General features: G+C 40.8%; 1 protein-coding gene across 7 annotated transcripts in view; it reads right to left on the minus strand.

Annotated features, from left to right (window-relative positions):
- Window positions 1-14,080, minus strand: part of LOC123871009 (unconventional myosin-XVIIIa) — a 208,656-nt gene that overhangs the window by 3,355 nt on the left and 191,221 nt on the right. For all 7 annotated transcript variants that reach the window (XM_045914527.1, XM_045914526.1, XM_045914529.1 and 4 more), the window contains 12 exons: window positions 7,697-7,840; window positions 7,199-7,432; window positions 5,472-5,588; window positions 4,794-4,955; window positions 4,111-4,287; window positions 3,597-3,726; window positions 2,942-3,089; window positions 2,314-2,419; window positions 1,720-1,917; window positions 1,348-1,557; window positions 803-969; window positions 80-289 (listed from right to left, as the gene is read on the minus strand). In XM_045914527.1, coding sequence (XP_045770483.1) covers window positions 80-289; window positions 803-969; window positions 1,348-1,557; window positions 1,720-1,917; window positions 2,314-2,419; window positions 2,942-3,089; window positions 3,597-3,726; window positions 4,111-4,287; window positions 4,794-4,955; window positions 5,472-5,588; window positions 7,199-7,432; window positions 7,697-7,840 — 2,003 coding nt within the window. The remainder of the gene's footprint in view (window positions 1-79; window positions 290-802; window positions 970-1,347; window positions 1,558-1,719; window positions 1,918-2,313; window positions 2,420-2,941; window positions 3,090-3,596; window positions 3,727-4,110; window positions 4,288-4,793; window positions 4,956-5,471; window positions 5,589-7,198; window positions 7,433-7,696; window positions 7,841-14,080) is intronic.

Raw genomic sequence — 14,080 nt, forward strand, 5'->3', positions numbered from 1 at the left:
TGGCTAATATTCTTTTAAAAAAAAAAAAAAATGATAAGTAAATGCAGGTATAGAAAGCAAGAAATGAGGATATACATACCTGTCCGTATCTCTAGAGTCTCCCGGGCTGGACAGGTCGCCGGCGATGGCTTCCTGCAAGGCGGTGGCGCGGCGCGCGGCCAGCCGCGCCTCGTCCCTGGCCGCGGCGGCCTCGGCGGCTGCGGCGGATGCGGCTGACTCCGCGGCGCTCTTGGCGCGCGTGGCTTCACTGAGCTTCGCGTTTATCGAAGAGTTCTCTTCTTTTAGCTCTCTGGAAAGTCAATTGTCCAACATATAAGGACATCTACCCTTCACTTTTAGACAAATAACGTTGCAAAGTAACTATGAAGTGGTAAGGAGGTAAGAAGCATGATTTTCGTGTAGTGTCCGTTAAAATGTGCTATATAAGGGTGGTGCTACAGTAGCCAGTGGGTTTAAAAAGAGTAGAGAGTTTAAAATAGAGAAATAAACTAGTGACTACGTAAATTATTGAGCCATGGTATACTGGACTGTCACTAACTACTCTACTCACTAAAAATATTAAATTTTCTAACTTGGCAAACTTCAATCCGTTAACTGCTATATTCATACTACACCATTTCCCATTACTATTTCATTACTCTAGCGCTATTTTGGAGGGGAACTATTATTATATACTGTTTATAGTTGAACACTGTTTCAACTTTTCCCCCCTTCACTCCATAGAAGTGATCGACAAATTATAGGTAAGATTGATTATTATTAATTTCGGCCGTAAGTTGACGGATAAGACTATTTGAGTTACCTGAGTTGCCTGGTGAGTTTGCGCACTTCCTCGGCCGCCTGGTGGTCCTTGGCGCGGGCAGCGGCGAGCTCGCTGGCGAGTTGCTCGTGCGCGTCGCGCAGTCGCGCTAGCTGGCCTTCTAACCGCGCGCGAGACGTCGCTTCCAGTTCTAAGCTTGATTCTAATTCCTACGAACAAAATATTGTTTATGTAAGAAAAAAAAAAAAAAAACTATATCAAAATACTAAGATGAAAGATTAAATTTCAAAATTTCTGAGTTTGGAATTCAGCATTCCGCTGCCAATTTTCCCTCATTACAGCTAGACAGTTATAGCACAAAGAGTATTTTATATATTGCATATCGAGGTTTTTGTCTAGACAGAGCAATCGTGCAGCAAGAGCAGGGCGAAGGAGAGACCCGCACTGGCCTACGTACGGCCCTATGATGTAGGGTAGTCGTGGTCGCCATTTACCACGAGACCCAACTCCTCAGACTACTGTGTCTCTCTTTATAATGTGGTTATAGATAGGTAGTAGTTCTATGTTCATTGCTATGGAAGTTATACCTTATTGCGCAGTTCTAGTCGTCGCTCCGTTTCGTGATGCTCGTGCGAGTGCCCCGCCTCGGCGTGCGCGAGGCGAGCGCTGAGCTCCGCGAGACGCTCTTTGGCCTGCCTCGCCTCTTCCGCGGCCGCCTCAGCGCGACACTCCGCCTCGCGCGCCTCGTTCTGCGCCGCACACAGCGCGCTTGTGCTTGCGCGGTATTTCTTTAATAACTGCAAACATACACGTTTGTTTTCGTGATCTGTATACTAACCCAAATTCGCAATAAAGACAATTGAATTGAATTGAATGGCATGTCTGAGTGCGCGGTGTAGACAATTTTAGAGCCAATGTATTTAAAACAAAAATATTAAATGTTGGTGTTCGTTAGTTACCTCGGCAGCCTCCTCCTCAGCGTCGTCGAGCTGCGCGCGCGCCGCGGCCGCGTCCCTGCAGGCGGCGTGCGCGCGCTCGGCCGCCTCGCTCTTGGCGCGGCTTGCCTCCTCCGCCGCGGCCGTCGCCTCGGACGCCTCGGCCTCGGCGGCTGAGCGCGCTTTGTTGGCCGCGCGTAACGCTAGTTCCAGATCTTCCAGCTGAGAAACAAATTATAAATGTTACTGACGATTACTGATGACTCTGATAGTTACTGATGATTTTAATAAATAACTCAAGTTTGTACAAATATTTAAAGCTAGCGCTGTAGCGCAAAGCAGAAACGTTGCGAAATTAAAATCAATGGTACTGAATTTTTGATTTTAAATCAAGGACTGTTAAGTCCATTTTCTTTGACGTTATTTTGTTCGAATACTATCAAAATAGGTGAGAAGTAAAATCTCGTACAGTGATCGCGCGAGGGCAAATCTCATGTCTGCATCGAAGCGGAAACGGGCGCGCATGCCGCCCGAGTTTCTGTTGGCCGAGTCCACCTGTACTGTTCAAAGTGATCGAGCGTCTAGTACTATGAATGTTACGTCAAGCCTAATACAAACCTGATTTTTCAATTGTCTGATCTGCGCCTTGCCGCCACCCTCTTTCTCTTTCTGCTCCAACATTGTTTGAGCGTCGCGGAGCAGAGCGCGATATCTCTTCAGATCCCTGACAGAAGAACAGTATAAGATTATAAGGAGTAACAAGAATAAAATCATTTCTGTAAACAATATATACAATATACAATAATAAGGTTCGTTGCTAAGATATATTACATTCAAAGAGATATTCGTATGATTAGATTATAGTAAATTTATAGACAAAAGTGCGAAAAGATTTCCAAAACAGACACATTAGACAAAGTTTACAACAAGTAAAATACTACCACTTTTATACGTCACATCAGCAAAATTTGTTTGTGCAGAAAAGCGCAACCTGATACCGACTAAAATTGGACCAATGAAATACAGACCTTATTGCTTAGTGTTAAAATTTTAAATACAAGAACAACAGAGACTTGAGCAATATCGCTCATAACTCGCGCGTACAGACAACAAACAATAGCGGACGAACGCGCGCTATGATTGGCTAAGATATTTTCGCGCCATTCAAAAATAAGATTTCTGCACAGGTACATCGGCGTAACGGATAAAAGTGGTGGTACCGTAAACCTGGACTGGCAATAGTTACCTCTTGAGCCTCTGCACGAGCTGCGCTTGCTCGTGGTTCTCAGCGCGCGCGGCCTCCTCCAGAGAGGCCAGGCGGCGCTCCAGCTCGTGTCGCTCGCGCAGCAGTAGACTCCGCTCTGCGTGCTCGCTTTCCAGCTGACTTTCCAACACTGTTGGTGGTTAAAATAAACAGTTTTTTTTTCTTGTGGTGACCTTGCATCATTTTTACTGATTTTTAGCAACCCGTTTATAAAATATGTAAGCGGACTGAAACTGCTTTATGCTCTCATGCATAAGTGTTGTAGATGAAGTATGAGAGTGAGCTTAACCACAGGTCACGGTCGCGTATCACTGTTTTGTTTCCTCGCAATTGAAGTGAAAAGCAGGATATATAACTGGGAAAACGCATTTTATCCTCGACTTAAATATTAGTTCTGGTCTTCGGTTCAGACAGACAGACATCTCAGATAAAAAGTTTTTTTTCTATATGGTTAAGCAAACAACATTTTCCATATTTTGTGTTATTTGAAATAAAAATACAATGAATGTTATGTCGAGTTGCTCTGCATCCATCACAATTCTAAAAGTTTCATCAAGAACTTAAAAAAAGTGTCCTTAAGTACTTTGTTTTTTTTCAATAATAATATCTCATAGCTATTATATCTGTAGTGACTCACTTTTAAGTTTCTTGGAGGCATTAGCGCGGGTCTCCTCCATCTCTTCGTCCCGCGCGACCGCCTCCAGTCTCGCCTCTTTGCGCTGCTGCTCCAGCAACATCTCCAGTCGAAGTTTAGAACTTTCTAGAAGCTGCCAATATAATATCAAAATTAGGATACGTAGAAAGACGATCGTAGCAACAAAATACTCATTTGTCGGCCAGTATGAGTGAGCAAATAATTGATTAAAATGAAAATTGAGATTGTTCAGAGTCAACCGATCTTTATAAAAGAGAAAAGATGGAGGCTGTTGCATTTTCTTGCTCATTTGTCCATATATGAGTGACTGAAACAGTGTTCAAAACTTTACATACAAATTCGTCTTCCGGGACTTTGTCGGGCCCGTGGCAAGCGATTTTCCGGATTTCCCGGGATGAAGGCAGCCGCGGAGCGCTCCTCTTAACCAGCATGATAGTTTGATATGTTCTGTCACTGCTACACCAAACATCCCTCAGGACAGAAAAAAGTAGTATACCTGTATCTGCCCTGCAAGTTCGTCAAGTTCCTCCTCCTGGTCGCGCACGCGTCGCTCGAGGTCAGCCTTGGCGCGGCGCAGCGTGGCCAGCTCGTCTCCTCCACCGCCACGCTCCTCTAGCTCTCGCGTCGCGGCCGCTAGGCGCTCCTCCTTCAGCTCAAGTTCCATGCGAGCTTCCTGCAACCACACAACACATGAGCCCATCCTGAACTTCGATATAACAGATAGGTTGAATACACAATATGATAGAAAAAGTATTTGCTTCTAGTTTCGTAATTAAGTATTTTTAAGGGGTAAATTAACAAAACAGAATTACTGTCAGAAACTACATGGGGTGAAGTTGAACTACAGTTGAACTACAGAGAGAATGACTGACACACTCGTATTTCTCAACGTAGAGTTGGTCTTGCTCGCTGGAAAGGAGGTCTTTAGCCGCCAGTTCCGTCTTCAGCACGTCTTGAGCACTGTAAAACTATGTCCGACTGCGGACTTACTGAGTGAGATGTTGCAGTGTATGCTATACTCACTGAGAGACTCTGCTCCAGCAAGAATTTATCAGCATGAGTTCAGCCTCGCTCACGAAAAAGCCGGCCTTTGATCGCGTACTTTCCTCAGCTCATCCTATACGCTGTGAAGCTATATTTATTTGCTAAGTGAGATTGTGCAGTGTGTGTTATACTCACAGAGAGACTCTGCTCCAGCGCGTATTTCTCGGCATGTGCCTGGTCTCGTTCGCGCGAAAGCCGGTCTTTGGCCGCGCGCTCTCTCTTCAGCTCGTCCTGTGCACTGTGAAGCTCTGCATCGAACTTGCGCTGGCGTTTCTCTAGCAGATTGTTGCGACAAGTCTGAAAAAAGTCAGTCGTATTAAATTGATTCTGAGGCCTTGTAAAGGGTCCAGCACATTTCGCGAAGAGACGATACGCTGCACAAGACGATTTCCAATGAAAATCTTGGAAAGCTATGGGTCAAAGAAGACCTGGTCAGCCAATCACCTTTTCTAGGAGGTCCATTGAGACAGGTATTAAAACTGCGGGACTCTCAGGGAATGATATCCCAAAAAAAGAGGGTATGGAAAACTACTGCTGCAATGCTTGGTTTCAAGGAGGGATACATTCGAAATACCGGCTGAATATTTTTGCACGAAAAACTTGATTGATAAATGTGAAAAGCTGGCAGTTTAAAAATCAGGTCAGTTTAGTTCAATAGAACACGCAAACTGTTCGTAAACAATATTTATTTTTAATACTGACGTTGTCATGCCTGATTTTCTAAAGTTTTCAACGGGAGAGCTTCGTAGATACTTAATAGCATTTTATTACTGTTTTAAGAAACAAAAAATTAGTGTTGAAAATGCCACATACCTGTTCGTCCAGCAAGGAGCGTAGATCGGCCATGTCGTTGGTGAGTTTCTGCAGCTTGCGTTTCCACTGCGCCGCCACCGCGCGCTGCTCCTCCACTTCTTCATACGCATCTTGCACCTGATATTACAATAACAAAGATATCGTAGAGTTTGTATATCTAATATATAAAACACAAAAATGTTTCTTCCTATGTCTGTTATAGACTTTAACACCATGCGACCAATGTGCCCCAAACCGGTTTCATTAGAAAGGCAATAATGCGAAGATGGTTTTAAACCACTAAAACAATGCATTAGGCACTTTTTTTTTTGCACACGCCGGCTATCAGCTAGTATATAACAAACGCCCACTGCAGTCAATAGTGAATTTCTTATCTATAACAGAACAAGTGACGCATTTAATTAAAAACAAAGTGCTCGAGTCAACTATCTCAAAATATCAGTATAAGTTACAGGATTTGACACTAACCATTCAATTCACGTTACACAATAGTAATTTTATCTATTACGAAACTCCGCCGATTAGGCGCGCGTATAAAAAGTTCAATCTCAGCTATCATCGGACGAACTAATTTACTTGGATGTACGCCAACGCATTGAATTATGATACATCTGAAGACTGAAGACTTTTTTTTAACTAAATAGACATGCGTTTGACTGCTATCACACCGAAGTCCCTTCACGCCCCATCTTAGAGCACATCATCACTTCCTATCAGGTGTAATTGCCTATAATGAATAAAAACAGTAGGTGATGATGCTGCCTAACGCAGAGTTTGCCTAGAAGGTACCTATTCACTCTACTTTTGAAGTTCCCAATATTGTACCTAATTAATTTCTTGAAAAAAATTGACACTTACGTCCTTATGGACTTAAGGGCACTGACCTCTTCATCTACCATCACTATTTTTGTATACACTTATTCACTGCAGCACAACTATTGTGGTTTTTGGAAATCACTACAAGAGACCTTGCCCAACAGTGAACAAAACAACGACACTGCAGTTACTACTAAATCTCAGAAGTACTAAGACACAGTTTAACGTCAATGTAAAACTAATGGTACTTATACTATCAGCAGGTTTACAACATTATCAGCATCAGTCCGCGATCAAGGATGATCCCAGATAACTCCGTTTCGGAGAGAGATAAAATATAGCCCTATGTTTCGTAGCCTATATTTTGATACCAGATTTTGCTGCGTTTGTAAGTATGATAGAATAAAGTAAAATGGATTTCGCATTTGCTGTTTGTATGATATTGCTGGTCTAATTATTATTATTATTATCTTTGGAAATACATTAGTTTCATACGAGGAATCAAAAGTTACAAACAAACTAAAGCCAAAAGGTAAGTACGAAATTGTATGTAAAAAAAAATCGGCCAAGTGCGAGTCGGACTCGCACACGAAGGGTTCCATACCATCGTATAAGATTTACTTCTTTTGCGATCGTACTTTTTTTGTGGCCATTTTTAAATTTTTATTATTTGTTGTTACAGCGGCAACAGAAATACCCACTGAAAATTTCAAGTCTACTTATTACGGTTCGTGAGATACATCCCACTGACAGACAGACAGACGGACGGACAGCGAAAGCTTAGTGTTGAACATCAAGATCCTCTTTGGGTTATTGAGCCAGCGCAGCGCAATAAATAAGCAATGATAGTGTTCTTATTTAGCTACTCAAGAAGAAGACCTAGAATGGAGGCTAAATTCACAAGACATTACCTTCTTTTCAAGTTGTTTCTTGACGCTGACCAGTTGCTCCAGGTCGTCCTCATGCTGTCTCCGCAGCTGCGCGCGCAGCAGTTGCAGCTCGCGGTGCGCTCGTTCGAATCGTCTCTTGTACTTCTCCCCGCTGCTCACACCGTCCGCCTCCGAGCCTTCCGAGTCCGAGGGCTCGGCACCGCCGTTCTCTGCTGATCGCCAGTGTAACAGCTCAAGTTCTAGACGCTCTGATGCCTGAAATGCAATAAAATCTATAAAAATCTTCAAAATTGGTTTATGAGAAAATCACGACCTGCAAGATTTTGAAACTCTGAGCTCCGTGGATCAAGTTTCATGCTAAGCTAGTTTTGACATAAAGCACATTGGCTTTTGTAATACAAAACACACCTTTAATTCATTACGGTAAGTTTTGTCTGTGATTGATTGGTTCAATCTTCAGGAGCATTCCATCATTGGCTCGTCTATGCTTCTAGTTGGCAATATGTATTGCTACTGTACCTGTTGCAATCGTTGGTTGTTAGCCAGGAACTCTCTGTTGTCCCTCTCTACACGAAGCCGTTCAGCAGCCTCGGCATCAGCTCGCTCTGTCGCCAGCGCAGCCGCCGCCCGTTCCTCTGCTAACTCACCGCCGACTTCGGATAGCTGTAACAAAAGAAACCGCTTTTTAATATTATGCACCTACTTGAAATAACATTACTCGTTACTGGAGAGATAACGATGTTTAGGAGATTTAATAACATCAGCAATTCTGCATTATTAAATTGCCCAATACAAAAATCATAGTTCGACAGTTATTTATTGTCTGTGTAAGTGTAAAACTAAAGGGGGGGGGGGGGGAGAGATAATGTATTAGCTTCTAGCTCCGTACCTAGTATTGTGAATTTCTTTACCGAAAAATTGATAGCCACATGGAATAAGTCTGTTGCGCCCATGCACATCATTCCATACAATTTGTTTACGCCTACGAGTACATGAACTTGATTCTGTCTATTCGTAAAAAAATAGATTAGTCGCCTTACAGTTCTCCTTTAAAATTTTAGCGAATATAAACGACAGAATATTTGGCGTGACTTTACAAGAATGTAGATGCACCTTCGTTAGTTGGTAACGATGTCTAGCAATCTTTCATTCAATGCTAAATAAATCGTTTAAAGAGAAATTACTTGGCGCAGTCAGAGTAAATAAAGTGTTAGGAATTCTGTCGGGTAAATCATTTATAAAATGCGATGCCATCGGATGCCAGACATGTCTTCTATTTAGTTGTCGTGATGACAGATTTTCTTGTAAGTAGGTACATACAATAATTTATATCTACTAGGTTACGAGTAATTAAAATAAATTAGCGGATGAGAGAGGCTGAGAAACAGGTATGGTGGCGCTTATTAGGAAACAGTGGACATCCATAGGTCGATGATTACAATCATATTGAAATCGGATAAAAATATGAAATACTATCTGGTTCGCTCCAGCTTTGTTCAAACAGAATCTTCGAAGGACGGTGAGAGGATTGAATTTCCAAAAATCCTGAAATATGAGTAGGTATTAGGTAGGTACTTCATTTTGAACCAACAGCCCAAATATCAATTTTCATCGATAAAACATGAAAAATGACGGACTCTAAATATATAAAATAAAATTTATTATAATTTTAAACTATTTAACCCTAAGGGATAGAATTCCCAAAATTCCTTAAGTAAGTAAGTGTAAATAAATAAGTGTTTTGGTAAAAACATCTTGCAAAAATACTGTTTAAATGTTAATCTTTGCTCCTAAACAAAGACTATCAATAAATGAAGCCACCTTGAAAAATATGCAGCTGTCAATTAATTTAAACAGAGGATTTGATTATTGACAAAGAAAACAAAAACAGAAGCCGTTGCTCTATTTTTGTTTACGCACAACGACGGTCTCAAAGTTTCTTCATATAAAATGTATCAAAACAACTTTATTGCATCGCGAATCGGGTTGAAGACGTAAAACATGACACAAATAATGTAGAGCAAGGCAAGCTTTCAATTTTGATCCAATGCAATGAATATCAAATGGTAAATTAAACATAACAGTAAGCAAAGGATTTGAAACTAAACAAATTCTAGTATAGAACAATTGGTTGAAGATCGATACTTAGACCAATAGATTGGTAGAACAATCAGTTAGTAATGATGGCAATTTTTTTTTATTTGAAAAAACAAGCAAAGACCGTACTTTAAACCTTCATCAATTATATACATAAGCTGTAGTGTTTAGTTATTAAACTGTATGCCATTCTAGCTAATTAAAAAAATCCTGTAGTTAGGTACTGCTAGACGAACCTACCTAAGTTTGGAAATAAATCACTACAATAACTACTGATATTAGAAATGTGAGTGTATTCAGTATTGGTTTCTCCTTCAATCACGCTGCAAAGAAGCACCAGATCAATGTGATTTTTGCACCGACAACGTTAGTCCTGGAGAGTAGCATAGGCTACTTTTTATCCCGTAAAAAAAAAGTTGTCACGGAATTTTTAAAAACCTAAATCAACGTGAAGTTGCGGGTATTATCTATTATATAAATTAAATCATGTATCGTAAACGAAGCCCTGTATCCATTTACACAAACAAAAGATCATCTGGAGTAGGTATTATCCTAATATTGTTTAGAAGTAAATGATGATAATTATGAATGGAACATTAACGACTTGGTAATAACTCGGAGAACAAGCTAAAATTGGAACGCATTGGTGCCGAGTGGGAGGTCTAGCCCTAACAACTATTTGATAGATCTGCATTAGATACAACGCATCTATGCTTGCCAAACGCATTAGATTTACTAACAGTTTAAAGACAAGTGATGAGTTTAATCGTGAAACTTTTTGCATAAGACTCTTGTACACATTAATTAATAATGTGAACATTATAATATTATGATGAACAGCAAACAGTTTTACTCATTCGTACTCGTCTAACTATCGTAAGAAATCAACAAAAAGAAGACAAAAAAATCTGTTGGCAAGCGTCGCGCTGATGCGGTAATAATGATCCGAGTCTCAAGCGCCATGGCTGTGCGTGAAACTATCGAACGGCCAGCGATAATTTATTATAGTATATTTGTTTTAATTTATTTATATTATTACAGCTCTCGAAAGAATGCGATTTCTAAAAGTAAATTTTTATACTTATGATTCACCTCTTCCATTTCCGAAACGGTGGTTCTATCTTCAGAAATTCCTCTGGAAGATCGGCATACACTGCTAGCCCTGCTTCCGGTCCGGCTGAATAGAGTGAAACCTTTGATCATGATGTTCGTGGCTGACTTTGACCTTCCAATTTTCCTTTTCCCATCGCAGTATACATCCAGATCATCCTTGTGCCCTAATCTTTTCCATTCATCCATTACATGGTCCGTCCTTTTCAAAAAGTTATCAATTTTATTACTTAGATAGTTCGAAGACGTTCCTTCTTCTAAGTGTGCTGCTATCGGTTTGAATCTTTGGCGAACAGGTTGTCTCTTGCATCCGAGTACGAAAGATAAATTAGCATCAAAGACCACAGGGGCTTGTTCTTTCGATCGCAATTCTTGTAAGTTAACAGCATTCGAGCTATCGGATGTTTGTGGATACAATCTTCGAGGAGTTGGGCTTCTGTTGTAAAGTGTGGACGAGTTCATGCTAGAAGACCGGGATAGAGGGACGAAAGTGCCATTGCTGCTGCATGTGGAATATTGGCTCGCTGAACTTCTTACACTACTGTATGATGAAGGGCTCGGTGACCGTGAAACTAGTAGGTTATTGTTTGGAACATGCCGTTTTGCGAGTTCCGCAATTGAACCGGTTTCCACTGATAGCGACATGCTCCTTTTGTATGATGGGCTTGGTGAGCGAGTGGTTAGATATTTTCCATTTTCGGGTGAACTTTGAGGGATCGTGACGACCTCTTTTAGCGGTTTCGTGACAAACAGGTTTTTATCATTATGAAGGCCCGTAGAGACTTTAGGTGGCACAGTTTCTTCAAAGTTAATTGGTAGAGTTTTAGATTTCTTCGTGGGCAGTATAGTTCTTCCTAGTGGAGGTTTAGGAGGTTTCTTAGGTGTGGGATCCAATATAATAGGCGGTGAAAGAGCCCCATTGGAACTGGGCGATAGTGCCCCATTGGTCGGTGTCCCGTTCACATTGTGTTCCGGTATCTGAATGTTCAGCTTGTTGGTGCTCATGCCTCTGGTTTTGAGAGGTAGACTCGCATGAGGCATTTCGGTCTACGCGAAGACGCGCTTGCGTTTCCTGCACAAGCGGAAGTGTTTTGCTTGGTGAAAGTCCCGTGCCATTTCCCCGCTGTGCAGTATTAGTTTCGCGGGCGGCTCGCAATGCGTCGGGACATCGGTTGGAAATAGCACCGGCGTGAGAGGGCTCCGCGGACGCACTGTGCCGGCCCGTTAACTCGGTCGCCGGGCAGTCGTGGCCGCTCGACTATTTTAGTTTACGTAGATGTCGAAGTGCAACTCCGACTGACGCCTGTTGAACCTTCAAAATACACTAACCGTCCTTCATGCATTATACTCTAACTGCGTAGACGCATCGATAACTTTCCAAGCAATCATTCCTTTTTGTACCGGTACGGTATGTAAATTCTTTATTATAAATTTTAAAATATTCAGACGTACTGAAAAGTGAAATGTGATGCACAGACGCAGTCACTCGGAAACTATGCACATGGCATTAAACAAAGTTTTTCATCACAAAAATATAATTAAGTCATTTACGACTGTGGAGAAATGTACAATATTAGATAGGTATACACTTTCCACAAATCAATAGAAAAAATTATGAATTCCAACCCCAGATAAGAGCCAATCGATATAGGTATTACGTATTTAATTATTATTAATGCAAAGGTGGTTATAATAAATAAAAAATGAAATCTAAGGGCTAACAGACCGAGTGAAGTGAAGTCGATTCTTTTTGACGAGAGCAACTCAAACACAGCTTCATACATATAATGTGTCAAATTACATATACATTGGTAAAGTGCAAAATAAAACAGCGGATACGCGGCGCTTAGGGCTGCTGTGCACTGTCATGCCGAAGTAAAAACAAAATAAATTAAATATAAAGATTGGGCACGGCGTCTTTCCTGATAACAACTCAAACAAATTGATGTAAAGAAAGACGCCTGAGCTCTATTGGTGCCTTGCGTCTGCGTCTAACGAATACATTAAATTATCTCCATTATTATTCGCAGGATGATGATGAGGTATCGAAATATTTTATGACTCTCATATAACCGTATCGACTTGATTCCAGTTAGGATGTTTACATTAACCTTTGCCAAATCAACTGCACTAAAATTGCAAATATCAGACATATTCAGGGCCACAGCTACAAAGTTGACCGCTGAAAGATGAATGAAAATCATTTATGATTCGCAAATTACTATTACTGGAAATTTCATTTTGTTCAAAAAACTCTATTAGATTACAACTTATTTTAAATTTATTTTATTACTAAGCGATGCCCGCGACTTCGCCCGCGAGGATTTAGGTTTTTCGAAATCTCGTGGAAACTCTTTGATTTTCCGGGTAAAAGTAGCCTATGTGCTAATCCAGGATATTATCTGTCTCCATTCCAAATTTCAATCAAATCCGTCTAGTATTTTTTGCGTGAATGAGTAACAAACACACACACACACATACACACAAACTTTCGCCTTTATAATATTAGTGTGATTTTATTATAGGTTAGGCTTGCGCATGACTTAATAAAGGAAGCAATGATGAGGTCTGAATTGGAGCGCTCTTGCCTAGAAGATGCCTATTCACTCTTGCCTCAAAGGTACTTAAGTTAAACGTGGCATTAAACGCGGATGCCGGAAGAACGTTCTAAACCTTAGCGGTTCGTATCAGAAACGTTGAGCAGAAAAATTTCGTGCGAGTAGATTGAATGTCGATCAAAAGGATGCCAACGCTCACGATTTCTCGCTTTCTCTGGTACATCGGATTCTGCAAAGAACTTGTAATATGGTAGTTTGGCAAAAGCAGTATCCATTTTGCCAAGAAATTGCACTATTGCCGTCGGGACATAACGATGTAAACGGTGCCAAGTAGTTTTGGTTTAATTTAATGTAGAGTTAATACTGTTGTTTGAATTTATCGCAGACATAATATCAATCAATGATACGAAATTATCCTACGTTTCCGGAAAGCGTGGAGGAATATTATTACGACGAAAATTAAGAGCTGGAAATTCGGATACCTGCTTTCCTAACTTCAAACACCTTCAAACCTTTTCCAGTATCTGTCCTATATCGAGAGTACTGGTAAAAGCCTAAAACCACAGCTATAACTAAATAAGTCTTTATTGGGCTGGGTGAGACTTATTGGGTTTTAGCAGTAAGTATACTGTCGATATCTTTATAAACTTTCCAATTAAGCTGTTATTACTGTCTTAATTTCGATTAGATATTCATTCGTTTTAAAATCATAAACAATAGGGATAGACTATGTAAGATTATGCGATAGGTATTAGAAAGAAAGAAAGAATAGTGTTTATTTGGAGCCACAGATAAATTATTTATCATTCAAAATAAGATGCATAGTGTGTGGTCCTAGATTGGACTCCACGCAGCATTTGGTGTGTCTATGGCGCGAACACAGTGCAATGGTGGTGGACTTAAGGAGACCAATAACACCAAACGTTGAGAATCCATAAACAACTTAAACCATACATCGAATTAAATAGATCGAGTAGGCAAGTAATAAACGTCGGACCTATCGAAAAAGAAATAAATAACGCAATAACGGCTGCCAATACGCGTTGCACGATCGCTCGGTACGCCCAAATGATCTCACATCCGTCACAGATTTGTACGAATTACGCCATTCCGTAACAGTAAGATCACACTAACTACC

The sequence above is a fragment of the Maniola jurtina genome, chromosome 13 (genome assembly GCF_905333055.1).
Source record: "Maniola jurtina chromosome 13, ilManJurt1.1, whole genome shotgun sequence".
Classification (NCBI taxonomy): Eukaryota; Metazoa; Arthropoda; class Insecta; order Lepidoptera; family Nymphalidae; genus Maniola; species Maniola jurtina.